Source organism: Pezoporus flaviventris, unplaced genomic scaffold (assembly GCF_033815535.1).
Source record: "Pezoporus flaviventris isolate CSIRO_AGI_PZ_B2104156 unplaced genomic scaffold, CSIRO_AGI_Pfla_v1 ptg000035l, whole genome shotgun sequence".
NCBI lineage: Eukaryota > Metazoa > Chordata > Aves > Psittaciformes > Psittacidae > Pezoporus > Pezoporus flaviventris.
The window spans coordinates 1,311,826-1,329,303 of NW_026892583.1; the positions used below are offsets into that span (position 1 = coordinate 1,311,826).

The 17,478-nt window shown below is 40.7% G+C and overlaps 1 protein-coding gene and 1 long non-coding RNA gene across 2 annotated transcripts; one reads left to right on the forward strand and one right to left on the reverse strand.

The window, feature by feature from the left end:
• Nucleotides 1-196: 196 nt before the first annotated feature.
• Nucleotides 197-16,420, forward strand: API5 (apoptosis inhibitor 5). The gene is made up of 14 exons (XM_061462097.1): nucleotides 197-412; nucleotides 3,836-3,997; nucleotides 5,148-5,241; nucleotides 6,269-6,334; nucleotides 6,672-6,823; nucleotides 8,103-8,309; nucleotides 8,846-8,950; nucleotides 9,649-9,738; nucleotides 10,314-10,495; nucleotides 10,688-10,781; nucleotides 11,284-11,340; nucleotides 12,156-12,232; nucleotides 12,593-12,729; nucleotides 14,305-16,420. The coding sequence occupies exons 1-14, from the start codon at nucleotides 344-346 to the stop codon at nucleotides 14,382-14,384; spliced, it is 1,572 nt and encodes a 523-aa protein (XP_061318081.1). The 5' UTR covers nucleotides 197-343; the 3' UTR covers nucleotides 14,385-16,420.
• LOC133273698 (uncharacterized) lies at nucleotides 3,633-6,767 on the reverse strand. The gene is made up of 2 exons (XR_009744916.1): nucleotides 6,652-6,767; nucleotides 3,633-3,995 (listed from the first exon to the last, which is right to left on the reverse strand). It is a non-coding gene; the product is annotated as an uncharacterized LOC133273698 (long non-coding RNA).
• Nucleotides 16,421-17,478: the final 1,058 nt, after the last annotated feature.

Here is a 17,478-nt window from a genome sequence, read left to right on the forward strand (position 1 = left end):
CAGTTTGAACCCTTGAAAACAGCCTCCTTCTGACACCAGGAGCTCAGTGCACCACACAGTGTTTGTACGCAGGAGTCAAAAAGGGACAGAGGAAGGATTAGCTGAGGGCAGGCAGCCACGGCTTCACGAACACACGCGGGGGAGCTCCCGGCGTTACCCCTGCCCGCAGCTCCACCGCCAGCCGCCTGGGGTCGCTGCGCAGGCGCCGGCACGCGGCCGCTCTGGGACTGCGGCCTCGTTGGTGCTGACGGCGGCGGCGCGAGCGGGAGCAGCGGCCTGAGCGGTGGCGAAGAGAGCGGCGGCCTCGGTTGCAGCGGCGGTCGCGCCCGTTCCCCGCCGCACCATGCCCACCGTGGAGGAGCTATACCGCAACTATGGCATCCTGGCGGACGCCACCGAGACCGTGAGCCAGGTGCGGCGGGCCTGCGGCCTACAAGGCCTCGCTAGGCCCGGGGCTTGAGTAGTGCGGCGGCGGCGCCGGCACGAACGGCTCCAGGCTGTGCGGGCGGGACGGGGTCCTGCTGGGCGGGATGCTCGGGCCGCAGACAGCCGGCCAGCCCCGCGGCTGTGATCCGTATAGGTTCCCTCACGGGCGGGGGCGGGAGGCGATGAGCTTGGCGCTGGCGGCTCTGCAGGGACGGCGGCAGCGTCTTTAGTCGCTTTTGCGGCATCTTCTTCCTCCCGTCCTGTCGGCAGTTCTCCTTTTAAACGTGGGCCCAAGGGCGCTAGCTAGTTATTAGCTAGAATCAGGCTGCGTTTTGCATGGGAGCGGGGAGTTTCGCCTTAAAACACCGGTAGTTGTCCATGTTCGATCTGTGTACTTGCAGTTCCGGAGCGCTCTCCTGCTGAAAGGCTTGTTGGAGGAACGTGAAGGCTGTTACGGTTTGGTAACTGCCTGTAGCCCTTTTGTATTTTCCTAAGGCAAGCATGGAAGGTTGATCCTCACGGATAAAGGAGGTTTTTAGACGAAAAATCCTGGAGAGATGTGCCAGTTCTCATAGCGTTACTGAATTAATCAAATAAATGATGCCTTCGTGTGTTACCAATACAAAGTATTATGGTTACTTGAAGCTAGTTTTTGGATTGCATTATGTGCTCATTTTACTGAGTGGCTGCCTGAAAAAGTTGATTGTTTTGTAATTATTCTTTTGTCATAATATATGGTGTCCCTGCCCATGGCAGGGGGGGTGGAACTTGATGATCTTAAGGTCCTTTCCAACCCAAACCATTCTATGTAAGTAGGAAGGTAGCTTTGCACATACCTGGCAATGGGGTTTAAATTGGATACTACTATGCAAGGTCATTTAGAAAGTTCTTCAGGAGAACACATAGTATAGTAAGTGACTGGGTGTTGTGCTGTTGGGTTTTTTTTAAGCTTTTAGATTCAAGTCCATTCGCTTTGCATGTGTAATTCTGCGCTAATGAAACAAAGCAGAATCCTTGCAGACAGTTCATAAAAAAACGTTATCTCAGAGACAACCAAAATATACACAGAAAATGTTGGAAACTACGGGGAGAGATGCAGAATAAAAGAGATGCTATTACTGTGCTGCTTTATGAATACGTAGTCCACCATGATTTTGACAGTTGTGGGTAGCTTTTACAAGGCAGGGATGGATATCCCAGGGAGAATAAACTGAAACTGCAGTGTAGTTAAGAAATGCAGCTTGTGCAGATGCGTGAGAACCTCCAAGGGTAAGTATAGAATGATGATTGCTGATATACTCCCCCAGCGTTGCCTTTCCAGCTTGTGGGCTTATGGAGCCAGAGCTAGTGTCTTTGTAATTACAAGATCTTGCAAGATTCTTCTTCAGCAAACTTTTCTGATTCCTTTTTTTAACTGATATTTCTGGCATACAAATGTTCTGTGGCAAAATATTCCATTAGCCTTTGTGAAGAAACTACCCCCTTTGAACTTGTCACTTCATAACCTTAGTTGATGTCTCCAAGTTTTGCACTGAGAAGCCATGAGCAATTGTTCCTTATTCATCAGTTTTATCCCACTTATTCCTTTATTATCTCTTAAATTCATGAACATGATCTCTCACTACAAAAAAAAGTCAGTCACCCTGTCTCAAAAATGAAATCTTTTGAACACAACAAGAAGAGCAAGGGGACAAACAGAAGTATGACATTAAGAGAAGTCATTCAAAAGACTGGAAATGGTGAGCTTGTAAAAGTGTGTTTCAGTTGAGAAAGGGGCTCAGGTGCGATGAGTCTACTCAGGAGCGAAATGAAGGTGAGAACTTGGAAAAAAACTATTAGTAAGCAGGCTTTTAATAAAGAGGAAGTCAAACTTTTCTCCATAACACATTGTGCAACTTGTCACAGGATGTTACAGAATCGATTCGAGAAGTAGTCTAGAGAAATTAATGGTCACTTGATAGTTATTGATACTGTCTCTGGCTTAGGATGTTCCTGTATAACAGACTGGGAGGAAGCATGGAATACTGAAGGATTACACTGCTTCTGCAGTTGCCTGTTCTTTTCTTGAGCATTCCAAGCTCCTGCCTGAGCAGCACTTTGGCTAAATGATAGGAGTAGTAAGCATGAAGGAACCCAAGCTACCCTGTTCCATTGCTACATGACTGCTATTGTAATATGTATTAAGTAATTTGTTCCCCAGAAAAGTTATTCTTAACGTGCAGTCTGAGAACCTGTGACTGTAATAATGTGTATCCCGTTGTTAGTTTGTGCTGCTTCGTTCTGCCTTTGCTGTTGAGTGCACTGTGTTGGCACAGCTGCAGAACAAACTGGTGGGAATGTGGATCAGCTGAAAAGCAGTCATTTTATTCCTTGCTTATTTTTTTCCAGATCCATGTCCCAATCCAGTTCAGGATTTGACACCACGGACACCTATTAACAAGGTGTAGGGAGTGTTGAAGGGGCATTGGTACTGAGTGTTTAAACACAGCTTCCTTTAAAGAGAATTAATGCCCTGTGCTGCTTTGTAAATTAGGATCTGTTTGCTATGGGTGAACTTTCATATGTTGTAAGAGTGACAGTGTATGTGGCTCTGGGAGATTTAATGTAAATCAAGCGTCCTCTGCTGTTGTTGCTGTTCAAAGTTGTCTAAAACATTTTCATAACCGTAAGGAAAATTAATGATAGAACTAATTTCTGCTATTATCCTAATACTACTGACTTTTCTTTTGCAAGCACATAGCTAACCACAAGAAGGACTTCAATTTATTCTAAAGTTTCAGTCCTGCAGGCACAAAATTGGTATGTCTGTGTGATTCTAGTTGGAGCAGGTAGAGAATATTCTGTTCTGTTCCTGAATCAGCTGGAGATTTACCCTTTTTTTTTATAGTCTCTGTTCAAGACATCTTTTAAAAGCCGTGTTTTATCTCAGGTTAACTGCTTGAATAGATGTCAAAGATGCTTTAGCCCTACGTATGTTAAAAGTTATGTGATCTGTTTCATTGGCATGGTTTTGACGAGAAGTGGCCCCTCCTTGAGAGATGGTAAATAGGCAGAAGGTAGAAACCCCTTGAAAAACTGCCCAAGTTTAGTGAAGGTGATCATGTAATTCCTTGAGTCTGCGCTAATGTAGTAGCAAGATCTGTTAGCCTTAGGGCTGGCAGTTTGAATGTAGGCATTTGATAGGCACTTGAACAAAGGAACTAGAGTAACAGTGAAAACCAGACAACAGAGGTAAATTTTAGTAAATGGCACAGTTATAGTGGTCTAAGAGATAAATGTATTTCTTTGTATGAAGCTTGTGTAATATAGCTGACTTACATAGCTGAATAGTGAATGGGAGAGAAAAAAAATCCTTGTCTTGAGAATAAGCCAAGATTTCTCTAATTGTGTTCTGTTTCTCCCCTTCCAGCATAAGGATGCGTACCAGGTGATCTTGGATGGCGTGAAGGGAGGTGCCAAGGAGAAGAGACTCGCAGCCCAGTTTATTCCTAAGTTCTTCAAGCATTTTCCTGAGCTAGCTGACTCGGCTATCAATGCTCAGTTGGACCTCTGTGAGGATGAAGATGTTTCTGTAAGAATAAGAACCTTGTAGCAAGTTGATACCTTGAATTTGTATTTTTATTAGTCTTTTGGGAAGGGGAGACTTGATCTTTCCAAAGCTTAAGAATACGTAGTTGTATTCCTGTTATGTGATGGTATGGGAAGATATGTAAGTTTCCATTTGTTCTTTTCACTCCATTATTGATCAGAGGAATAGCTCTGTAGAAAGAAACAGTTTATTTGCATATCTGTTACATTTTTTCTTTTCAAAAAGTGCTTTGTGGTAATTGATCCTAATGAAATTCCGCAGGGAGGCAAGAAAACTTTCTTCACAACCGGGAGCCATGGGGATGTGATTCTGAATGTAGTACTCTTGCAGAAGTCCTGAGATGCTTCATGCTGCTTCTGTGCTGTTGCTAGAAGCTGTACCTTTGAAGTGTCTTTGATTATACTTTGATTATTACTGTAGTGATAGGACAAGGGGTAACGGGTTCAAACTTAAACAGGGGAAGTTAGATTGGTTATAAGGAAGAAGTTCTTTACTGTAAGGGTGGTGAGGCGCTGGAATGGGTTGCCCAGGGAAGCTATGAATGCTCCATCCCTGGTGGTGTTCAAGGCCAGGTTGGACAGAGCCTTGGGTGAGATGGTTTAGTGTGAGGTGTCCCTGCCCATGGCAAGGGGGTTGGAACTGGATGATCTTAAGGTCCTTTCCAACCCTAACTATTCTGTGATTATCAGATGTTAAATGATTTGGACAGGTCATTCAAGGTTTTTTGTCAGCGCCAAACCTAGAGTTCCTCTCTGCCATGTGCACCACTGAGAACTATCCTTCCTTTTAGCAAGTAAGACTCCACACTAACACAGATTCCAGCCCTTTATTTTGTTGGTCAAATGAATGATTTTGTGAATAGAGGTGCTGCTTGAATTTGTTTTTTCTCCAGTGCTGCTTAGATCTGAGAGAAAGACATCATAATAGTTTCATGGCAAATAGGAAGTTTAAACTGCCATTAATGTCTGAAATCTGTATTTCACTTTCTGAATATGATACTCCTGTTAAAAGAATGTGGTTCATTTCTCAAATTTAGCTGATTTTTGTGCTAAACGTGATTAATTGAATTGCCTGAATTATGGCCTATTATTATTTAAATTTATTAATTCCATAATACTGACAATTTTTGCAGATCCGGCGACAAGCAATCAAGGAATTGCCTCAGTTTGCCACTGGAGATAATCTTCCTCGGGTAGCAGACATACTGACCCAGCTCCTGCAGTCAGGTAGGAGATGTTGGTAGTTTCCTGATTGATCTCCTTGCGGCACACCTAAAAACGTATACAGTTTTGTTCTAGAAAATGTTTTCTGTTGATTCATAGTTGGTTACAAAGCAGTTTGTCCCAGTGCCAGTCATGTCCTGTTTTCACCCCAACCCCTTTATATTTGCCATACAGTTAGGCTGCTCCTTCTGCTGAAAGGTCTCTCATTATCCTGATCTAAACTGAAAATCTTTCTTTAAAGTTGACCTTTTTTGGTTTTATTCAAGTTCTCTTAAAGCACCTGTAGAAAAAGGGGAAGGGAGGGGAGAGGGACCCAACAACAAAACCTCTTCCAGTTACGGACTGCAGGAAGTTGCCTTCTGAAAAAGTTATTGGGTTGCTAATCGAAGTACTCAGGAACTTTAAAAATCCTGAAGGCATTTTCTTCCATACCGTCCATTTTTGGTACAAAATAAATTCCAAATTTAATAGTACAGCATGTACCTTTTTTTTAACCTCAGTAAGTTACAGAGTGCTGAATACTAGATCTTGAAATTGATGTTAAAAATGCATGATTAGTTCTGATTGGAAGAGTTGGGGTTCTTTTAGGACTTACTCGAACATTTCTCTAGTTCAGGAGGAAAATTGTTTCTTTCACCTAGAAATACTGAAGATGACTTAAGAATTTAAAAAGAAATATTTAACCTTAATTTACTAAAAGTCAGCTTGTTTATTCATATGTTCCTTAAATTTCCTAAACATATTTAATAATAACTTCCCTTCAAGTTTTCATTCATATCAAGTTTGTGATGTTAAAGTTTTGGCAGGGAGGCCAAAGTGGCAAATAACACCTTTGTTTCGCTTTCAGCTTTCATAATTGTGGCTTTCTACTTCCTCTGTCTAGTAGTCATTAAAATTATCGTTTATGTTGTTTATAATCAAATGTTGAGGATGGAATACTTCTTGTGTGACACCAGGGATCTTTCTTTGGTTGTCTGCTCTAATGTTTGCATTTCAAGGACATCCATATTGTTCTTTTTTCTCTCTTCAGATGATTCTGCAGAATTCAACTTGGTGAACAATGCTTTGCTCAGTATATTTAAGATGGATGCTAAAGGTAAAGGACATATCTTTCTATATATGTATTTTAGTAATAGTTCCCAGTCTCTAATACCATGAGAACAGGACTCGGTTTTGTATCTTCTTAGTACAATTCAGAAGTGAGACACAAAGTCACCACTTGGCTTTTACAAAAGATACTGAATTTTTCAATGATTTTGGATTGGAATTGTACAATTCAAGAAAAAACAATGTGGATTCTTATGTCAGTTATAATTTTTCATCGAAGTTAGTACAGCAGATGTTTCACAGAGTCTTAGAGGAGGAACCTTCTTCTCAGGGAAAGTTCAGCTCTTCTAGAATCATTTGTGTTACCTTATTTATTCTCCATTCAGGGACTTTGGGTGGCTTATTCAGTCAAATTCTTCAGGGAGAGGATATTGTGAGAGAGCGAGCCATCAAGTTCCTCTCTACAAAGCTGAAAACCCTGCCTGAGGAGGTGATGACGAAGGAGGTAGAAGAGTTCATATTGACTGAATCAAAGAAGGTGAGTGTCTTATTTCAGTACAACCATAAGGACTGTTAAACCATGCCTTACCACTGGCATTGCTTTGTTTAAACCACATGTAGGGTTAAGCATTGTACAAATGCTTCTAGTTATCCTATTCTGCTACACTCCAAACTTTGCAGCAGTTTTTGTAGGAACATTAAAATAGGCTCTTCTCATTTTGTAAGAGTGACTTCTGTTAGAACCATAGAATCATTCATATGGGAAAGGGACTTTGGGAGATAGATGACCTCAGTGAATTGTGCTCAGCTGGATTCAGATTGGATTTCTCAGTGCTTTGTCCAGTGGGTTTTGAACACCTCTAATATATACACCTCTGTTATACCTCTTTATCCAATTGAAGCTCCTATTTCAGTTTTGTATCATTGTGTCATTCTCACCCTCTCCACCTCAGTAAAGAACCTGGCTCCTATTCTTGGTGTCTTGCTCAACATTACTGGGAGATGAGTGTTAGGTTGCCTCATCCCCTTATGACTTTTTCCTTTAGGCTGAAAAAGCCCTGTTCCTTAAGTTCTCCTCACAGATTATGTGCTCTAGACACTGATAACCTTGGTGGCTGGGCTTTCTGCAGCTTATCAACTTCCTCATACAGAAAGACTCAACACTAGGTGCAGTATTCCAGATTTGATCTAATAAGGGTATAGCAAAGGAGAATCCTCAGTCCTTTTGCTTCTCTCAGTCTACTGGCCATGCTCTTTTTGTAGCACAGGAGCACTGTTCATCACCCAAGGAATACTACTGACGGGTTTATCCTGCTGTCTCCCAGAGCCCTCAGGGTCTTTGCAGCAGAGCAGTTCCCCAGCCACTCAGTCCCCAGCTTGTGCTGATGCAGGGAAGTTGGCTCATCCCTGGTGCAGGACTCCGCATTGGTGTTTATTGAATTCCATAAGATTCCTGTAAATTCTACATGCTGAGAAAGTTTAAAAAAGTATTAAAGCAATTAATAATGAGTAGATACCTATTTACTGTTTATTCTGCCTGAAGCATACGACTTTGTTAGATAAGAAATTTGTTCTTAAAATTAGAATCCAAGAAAAATAATGTTTTTTATGCACAACTTGATGGTAGTTAACCTTGATTTGGGGGTACATACACTTATACTGCATGTTCTAATGTGTTCCTTTAAACGTTTATATCTTTAAATAACAAGAAGCTGAATTTAAATGCTTAATATTTGCATACTTTACATTTTCAGATCAATTGAGTTTGACTTGGAGGTTTGCAACTTAACAATTATGTTTTCTGGAATTCTCTTAAGGTGCTGGAAGATGTAACGGGTGAGGAATTTGTTCTGTTCATGAAGATATTGTCTGGATTAAAAAGCTTACAGACAGTAAGTGGGAGGCAACAACTAGTGGAGCTGGTGGCTGAACAAGCAGACCTGGAACAAACATTCAATCCATCTGACCCAGACTGTGTGGACAGACTTCTGCAGTGTACCCGGCAGGCAGTGCCACTCTTCTCAGTATGTATTTGTTTGCTTTGCATGAGGAATACTGTGGAAAGTTAATGGCTGTAGTTACTCTTTGGTGTTGTGAATGATTATGTTAGAATGAGAGTGTATCAGTACCTCTCCACCTTCAGCTTCTAATGCATTGAAATGTTGGAAACATCCTTAAAGCCTCTGAATACAAAGAGTTTTTGTGTTATTCTCTGCTCTTGACATTTTCTTTCAAATTTAAGGTGTTACAGTGAATTATGATAAAATTCTCACACTAGGTTCATACATGTATGAGTTTGATTATTTTATATCTAATGCCAGGCAATTGCAGTGTTTAAAGACCTGTTGGGCTGTAGACAGTTTTCAGCCCCTGTTGCAGACAGCCTCTGAGTTTAAGCCACTTGGAAGAGTCTGTGTTGTAGGAGTTGCAGGGAATTCAGTAAAGCTTTAAGGTGTAGCTGTGTGGTAGGCACTTATATATAGGGTTGGTGGAGTGATGGGGGAAAACATTTAACTCCTTCAGACTCAGAGTAACCTGCATAATGTGGTGTTCTCTGCAGAAAAACGTTCATTCCACGAAATTTGTTACTTACTTCTGTGAGCATGTTCTGCCAAACCTCGGTTCTTTGACTACGCCAGTAGAGGGTCTTGATATCCAGTTAGAGGTAAGCCAAAGCTAAAATGTCTTTGAAATCGTAGAAAAATACAGGCACCTTAGATGAAGACAGCTACTTACAAATTGGGAACCCCTTTCTAAGGGGGTTTTCAGTTCTTGGCTAGGAGAGAAAGCAGTTAAACTAGAGAAAAAGTTTGCTGTACTGAGGCATGACTGAGCATTGCCTTTTAAAGCATGTGTCATTAGTCCCCAGCTTTGAGGCAAGACTGGACTAAGTAGATCGGTGTAATCATTTTTATATTGCTGTCAATCTTTTTTAAGCACATAGCAGTTACTGAATTGATTGTTGCATAAACTAGATGTGGCTTATGTTAATTTTGCCTCCTAAGGGAGTGGCTTCGTGTCTGTAATTCTGCTTACATTAATCAGTGCTGCAGCTTCAGTTACATTTCTGAGTCTCACTTTGAAGGTGAGCTGTGCTGCAGACGTGGGACAGGAAGCTTTGTTTACTTGTTGACTAATGATGCCTGTTGGGATTAGACACACAAACCTGTATGTCTGTTTGAGGACATGAAAAACAGACCAGACATGTTCCTCCTTGTTGTCTTGCCTGATGATTGGGTTTCACTGTAATAACTGACCTCTGCTCTGCAGCCTTAATGATGTGAGGTTTACACTTTTAGGTTTAAATTTAAGCCTTTGTACTTTTCTGTTAACGCACAAAAACCCGGCTGTCCTTACATGTAGGTTTTGAAGCTGCTTGCTGAAATGAGCTCATTTTGTGGCGATATGGAAAAGCTTGAATCAAATTTGAAGAAGCTGTTTGATAAATTACTGGTAAGACTCATTCAATTTTTAGTGTTTTAGTGCAAGACACTAAAAAAGTTCTCATCAAAACAAGTTATTTTTATCTAGTAATCTATTAATCCTTTTTCTGAAGTGGCTATTTCAAAGATAGCTCTGTCCATGATAAAGGTCAAACGTCATTTTGCAATTCAAAGCCTTTATAGAGAGCTGTTACCTGCATCATGTTTTTAATCTAGTGAACTCGTGTGGTTTTGTTCTTAGTATTATAATTATGAGAGACTCATGTTGATCTCATTAAAGGCTGTATCTGCACTGACAATTTTAAGCAAATTCAGTGCTGTTTCAGAAGCCCTGGTGTAGTACATTATTGCTTCCTGTGGTAGCAGTGCTACTGTAATGTTTGCTCTTAGAGGTGTCAAGTCACAGAAGTATAGGCAGACTACCTGCACCAGGACTTCATGCAGTGGTTCGTCACATTAGTATAGGGATGAGGGATACTTCTTAAAATGTCAGCATAAATACATCCTCCAGTTCATACACCGCAAAAGATCAGTCAGGGTGTGTAAATGTATCTCATGCATTTGTTTTTCCTTTCTGTTTGTTAGGAGTATATGCCCCTTCCTCCAGAGGAAGCAGAGAATGGGGAAAATGCTGGCAGTGAAGAGCCCAAGTTGCAGTTCAGTTACGTGGAGTGTTTGTTGTACAGCTTCCATCAGCTGGGACGTAAGCTTCCGGACTTCCTCACGGCCAAGCTGAATGCTGAGAAACTGAAAGACTTTAAAATCAGGTAATCATTGAGAGACAAGTGTTAAGGGTTCTGTTGCAAAATATGGATTATTACATGCTAAAGAAGCACAAATCAGGTTGGTGAAAGACTTAGAGTGGTTTTCCTAAAGGGGAGAGAGATTCCAGCTTCCCTTTGCTTATGCTTTTATTTTATGGGAATATGTTATTAACAGATTGCTTTTAAATCTTTTAGGCTACAGTATTTTGCTCGAGGGTTGCAGGTGTATATTCGACAGCTTCGTCTCGCACTTCAAGGCAAAACAGGAGAAGCTTTGAAAACAGAGGAGGTAAGTATTGCTCAGGAATGCTGATTTTTCTAATTGAGCCTACCAGAGTAACCATTGGCACACATTAGTGGGCTGCAGTCTGTTGTAAGCAGGCAAACAGATGAAAGCAATAATACTGCTAACAGCTATTGCAAATGGATCTTAACCAATGCTGAATTTTGCAAGCTAGGGTGATATTTTAGTTTCTACTTGTCAGCTGCTCTCTGCATCCCCATGTGTTTGGCATAACTGTGCTCTGATTCTGTTTTGAAGGGGAAGCCTTCATATGTGGGGAGGGATTTAGTGGCAAGTACACTGGAACATGAGAAGCAACTAGTGTAAAGCTGCAAGAAACCTAAAAATAGTTGTAATGAAAACTCAGAAGTGTATGCACCTTTCACTATTACTGTTGCTGTAGAAATTCACTAGGAAGAGCAGTCAGTTTAATGGTGCAACTTCAAGTGCAGTTAACGTAATTTAAAGCTACTGGAATAGGTGCTCAGTGATGTTTCTTTTTTTACAGAACAAGATAAAAGTGGTTGCCTTGAAAATAACCAACAACATTAATGTTTTAATCAAGGTAAGTCCTCACATCCTGAAGGAGTAAATACACAGTAGAGTAACGTGTACAGAGAAAAGGAATAGATTCGATCAAAGTTGTACTGTGTTAAATTAGTGTTTGCCAGCTCAGGGTTGCTGCTGCTTTACTGTGGTGAGACCCTTTTTTACAGCAGTAGCTGCCCCAGGAGCAGAAGACCTTGTTGTAGGGGTCTTTGGATTCTAGCCGTGCCTTTTTCCTTGCAATTTCCCTTTCCTGCAGTGACAGGGACTGTAAGGAATAGTTTGAAGAAGTGCAGGAGATCTAAAGGAGGGAGGAGGCAAAGCCAGCTGCCACACAGAACCTTTTTCTCTAGGGAGTCTAGGAGAGATGGGTTGCAGGAAGAGACTTCAATCCAGAGCCCTCAAAACCATTCTGATTACTTCTAACCACCTTTTCTTCTCTTCACTTCCATTCTAACTTACCACAATGAACCAAAAACTCTGGCCACAGTATTGAGAGGCTTATCTTTTACCATCATAGGGATATCAGATGTCTCCCTGCAGGAACCACTGTAGTTCATTATATGATGCTTGATGTGCAGAGGGAGAAAGCATGTAACGTCTGTATGAGACATTACTTTGTTAGTGTAAATCTCATTTGAATTTCCTAGTGAAGTCTCAGGCAGCCAGATAAGGCAGTAAGGCATCTTCTCCCTCTGCCATGGGACTGCAGAAAGGATTTGAAATCATAGGAACATAACTGTTATTATGGAGTCTCGGTAGGTAGCTAAAGTTTTGAAGTGCAGTTGATGTGAATTTAACTGTAGAATAAACTCTCTGATTTTGCCTCCATAGGATCTCTTCCACATTCCTCCTTCCTACAAAAGTACAGTTACGCTGTCCTGGAAACCAGTGCAGAAGGCAGATGCAAGGTGAGAGTTTTTCGTTAAAAGAATGAAAACAGTGGTGTTAATTTTTGCTGTTTACAAAGTAAAGATCCCAAGAGATACATGGAGATCTCCTCCATAACATGCGAGCTAAAAGTTTCACAATCCAAAATAACATCCATCCTGGAAGTTGTTAAGGCTGTGGAGTGATAATCTTATTCTTCCATTAGGGATATGATAGACCAAATCACCTGGGGACTACCTTATTTCCTCTTTTGAAGTGTTATTCAGGGCATCTTCATTAGCTGCTTCTAACTTCCAGTGGTTTATCTTTCAGGCTGAACTGCTATTCCTGTACTTGTCACTACAGGGGTATAATGATCTGTTTGTGTTTTCTTCTGTCAGTCAAAAAAGAACAAGTGAAGATACAACCTCAAGTTCACCCCCAAAGAAAGCTTCGGCAGGACCAAAAAGGGATGCCAGGCAAATATATAATCCTCCCAGTGGAAAATACAGCAGTAACCTGGGTAGTTTTTCTTATGGTAAGTTAGGCAGCTTGGAAAAAGCTTTGTGTAGTGACAGTTGTGCCTTGGGTGGGGGGAACAAACAAATTAAGCCAAGTTACTATCACATTCTCCTTTGATCAGATCGTACTGTCATCTGGTTTTGTGTGTAATGGGCTCTTTCTAGCTCATTGATTTGAGTGTTACCAGCCTATAAACTTATGTCCTTTGTGTGTTTTAATACATAGAGTTAGTAATTGAACTGTTGTGTTCTTTGTTATGACATACAGCACTTGCACCCCAAATGTCCCATTGGACAGCAGTTGCTGCAAGTGGCAGAGCTGGGCCACCTTGTGTCATACGACTGGACCGGTGTTGAATTCCTATTACAGCCACAGACCTGATCCAGAACTCCTAGGAGCTGCCAGGTTCACTGTGCATACACACAGTTATGCCCTCATGCTTCCAGAGTGATTCTTTCTCTCTGCAAGGCATATTTCTGGGCAGAGCATGAGGGTAGTTGCAGACTGGGTGAATAGGCCCAACAGTGGCAGCACCCTGTTCTTGTTGCCTTCCCTGTGGGCCCATTGGTCCTGCCTCTATCAGGTAAACAGTCTAAAAATCACCCATGCCCATAGGCTGAAAAACTGATATAAAACACTGATTTTTTTATATGAAACAAAGAAATCTATTGCAAATTTCTTACTGCAGACTCCAGGTGATGCACCTGTGTCTTTTAAGATAAGCTTGTAGTCCTACAGTTATAAAAATCAGGTTTACAACCAAAAATGTTTTACTGCTTGCTGCTGTTTCTTGTTAGTGAGATGCTTAGGCCTCTGATCAGCTTTTGCTTTCTGTACTCTTTAAAATAAGCACATAGTTCTCTTTGTAGATTAATATGAATTGCATTTTAAGACTGTGCATAAAGAGAAAGCATGGAGGAGAAATAAGATTTTGATATCAAACAAATCCAGAGAAACTTTAACAAAGTGGTTTTGGGGTTGCTTTTGCTGTGATCAGATTGTTCTTAGTGAAGGGAAAGGAAAAAACTTCTATCACATACAAATAGTTTGTGTAGTATCTATTTAGGTCTGAGATTTTTAATTAGATATAGTTAAGATATCAGCCCACCAAAAAAACTTCATTGTATTGCTCATAACTCTATGTTAAGGATAGAAAAGGACAAGTAGACTGGCAAAGGTATGTTTTTTCACCATTTTATAAAGTCATGAGGAGCAAATCACTTCAGTCCAACACCTCAAGACAGACGGTGTTACTGGCCAGAAGGATGAGCTAAGTAATGTAATGAAGGTCCTTACAGATCAGTTTTCAATCCTGTGACAGTGGATTGGCCAAAGTATAAATAATGGGACAGTTTTTTATCATAAAGTCAATATGCAAAGGACTACATTTAATTTACAGAAGCCAATTCTCCTGGCCTCCTTTTAGAAGTAGTGGTGTCTGTTGTCCATCAAAGCATAACTCTGAAATCTCATGGTGTTTAAGCAGGGTTAACCTCAGAGGCTTCAGTCAGCCCTTCAGTACATCCAGTTATTGCTGTTTAACCTGTATACGGCACAGAACCTGCATGAAAAGTTTTGACTTCTGTTTCAGAGCAAAGAGGTGGTTTCCGAGGCGGCCGAGGAAGAGGCTGGGGAGGACGTGGCAATCGTAGCCGAGGAAGAATCTACTGAGTAAAGCGCTAAAGTCTTCCATGCCCTGCAGGGGCTAAAACGAAAGTGCTACTCAGCAAGTTTGCTTGCAGTACTGCTTCCTTCAAGGACTGCCTTCCACTGAGACTGACTTAAGTGTTCTTTATACCTTTGTATGTATGATCTACTTTTCTAACGGACTACAACTTGTCCATAGTGAAACTACAACTGTATTTTTGGATGCTTCCAGTTAGCAGTTTTGGGTTCTTTATTTTTGAAGTGTCTTCAGGATTCAAAATTGGAAAAGAGTGTAGAATTTTATCAAAAGCTACATTTTGTCAGTTTGTACATTAACCTAAAAATTAGCTAGTGCATAACTGAAACTATATAATTGAGTTTATCTATTAAGTAATGGATAGGAAAGGCATGGCAACAGAGATACATGTCAGATAAGCTTAGCAGCTGAACTAATCCTTTCCTCATCTGTATAACCACATTTTGCAATATGTGGAGAAGAGTACTGTTAAATTTGCTTTGGTTTCCTTCTTTTTTTCAATTGACTTGAATGAGATCCATGCTGGTTTTATAAAGTTTGCAACAACTTTTGCCTGTAGCATGAAGCAGTCCTTTTACTTAGAGATGTGGAAAATTGTGGTGGCTTTTGGTTTGCACATCTTACTCTTCTCCGTGCATTGTAATGCAGAAAGTGATGTTTTGCAAATTCACTTTTAATGTTGAAAATAAATATGAGCATAGAGTTATGCTGTGAAATTTCACTCAATGAAAAGGAAAACCAATAAATGACTAGAATTCTTATAGGAATGAGTAAAGACTGATGCAGTGATTAAGCTTCATAGGTTGGAGCTGGACCGTAGCAATACCTGGCTCTTTTCTGTGTTCTGCAGGTTTCTGGATTAGTTGGCACTTGAGGGTTGGTTTTAGTTTTGGTTTGGTTTTGTGTTTTTTTTTGATTTAATTTTTTTTAAACAATACAGTTGCATTTAAAAATATATAAATAAAATCATATTTTGAGTAACACTGAAGGAATTCCAGCTATGTAGTTTGATTCAGGTGGAAAAACTAACAATTCCATGCTACTTTTTTGTCCATAGCAACTTGGGATTCTTATTTACTGGTGTACACCCAGAAAATACAATGTAAGAGCACAATGCTTTGGGTTTTTTTTTTTATTCTCAAAACTCAGACTTTTACTTCTCAGGTCATTCAGCATTGTAAAGGAATTAGCAGATAGTAAAAAGAAGTTGAGACAGAGGAAAAGGATTTTAATAAGTGTTCCAGGGCGTGTTGATGTAAAATAGCTTAGACTTTAGAAGAATGAAGATTATTCCTTACCCTTTTCTTTTGTCCAGCCATTTGATATCCACAGACAAATGCCTGAAAGCGATGTTTCCCTACCTAGTTCCATTTGTATTAGCTTGTGAATCTGACTCAGGTGTCTTCCTTAATACTCTTTGGTATTTATCACTACAGTCAGAAGGCCAGAATACCAGAAATACGACAAAGTTAAGAGACATTGTTGCTGAATTACAAGTCTGGTTTTGCTTAATTCTGGAGCAGCGGGCAGCAAACTCTAGACATTCCAGGACATGTGAGCTGACTGTTCCCGATTACACGCCAGGTGCTAAACTCAAGATTTGTCACTAAACCCAACAAACTTGGCAAAAAGCTTTTGAGGACAAATTTGTGAGGTCAAAATACCACTTTGAAAATAAGCACTAGATTGGTAATAAGCTTCCACTGGGGAAAACAATACGGTTTGCACTTGTGGCTGTGTTTTGAAGGGCTTTAAAAGTGTAATCTCAAAGCCTAAACATAGCTTGTATTTAGACTAATAACCAGGTACTAGCAGCTTCCTTCCTTGAATTTTGAGTGAGTTTTCTTTAGGGGACTCCTGTTTTCAGAGGTGATGTGCAAAGTCCTTGTGGCCTCAGAAGTAGTTAATTCTCCCTTTCTCCTCCCAGTTTCATATTTAATCTCTTGTGGAGACACCTGTTTACCATCCTGTTGAATTGTACATGTTCCCTTATGCTTTTGGAATAAATTCATTTTGTAATTTTGCTTGGCTCACTGTTTGACAGTTACTCTGCAGCATTTTGTGTTGGCTTAGTAAAAGGGTACTGTGGTACCTTGTTGTAGTGCCTTACTGCTTAGATTGCTATAGATGTTTGCCACTAATGGATAGGTCTTAGTTGAAACAGATAATGTAATCTTGCTATTAAGCAATTCAACTTGGGTTGTCTTGGGTGACATGGTTTAGTGTGTGGTGTCCCTGCCCATGGCAGGGAGTTGGATCTTAAGGTTCTTTCCAACCCAAACCATTCTGTGATTCTAACTTTTAAATGCAAAATTCTGAGTAGTAGTCAGCAAAAGCTGCATGTCATAGATCTTATATAGGAATTACCATGTGAAAAGGAGTCATTCATTGTCTTTATCTCCTAGATGTTGACAGTGCAGTAAAATCTGTTAGTATCTTATGGTAGAGCAAGAGTGAATTGGAGCAGCCTGTACGTGGTGGGGTTTGTTTTGGGGTCTTTTGGGTGAAATCTGTAATGTACATGATATGAACACTGGCATCAGTAATGAACTATTGTGGGAATATGTTCTTTATCCTGAAAGACAGCTGAATGCCTTGCATTAGTTGAATCGCTGTGACCCCATTTGTAAGCATTTTTTCCTTGTTTGCATTTATAGGTTTGTATGTTATATATGCTATATATGTTATATATAGGTATATGTCAAATGGTGGTGTGTTCCAGGCTCTGGGAAGTTGGGGTGTCCCAAAAGCAAACTGTTTGCAGCTTGCTTCCAAACTTCGAAAGGTCAGACAGACCAACACTCGAATGAGGTAGCTTTTAGAGCTCGCTCAGGGCTGGGTAAGGAGACTGGTGCTGCTGGGTTTCTATTTACTGTTAACTGGCACAGGAAATGAAGAGTTTAACTGTAACTAAAGTGTCAGGAGTGATGTGGTTCAGAGCTACCTTCACCCCACTCCTCGGTGAGCCGGCGCTGTGGACAGCCACAAGCACAGTTCCGTTTGCTGTCTCCTCAGGCTGTTGTGACAAACGTTTCGGCGTGCATTAGATAGAAATTAATGGGTTTTTAATGAAAACGCTGC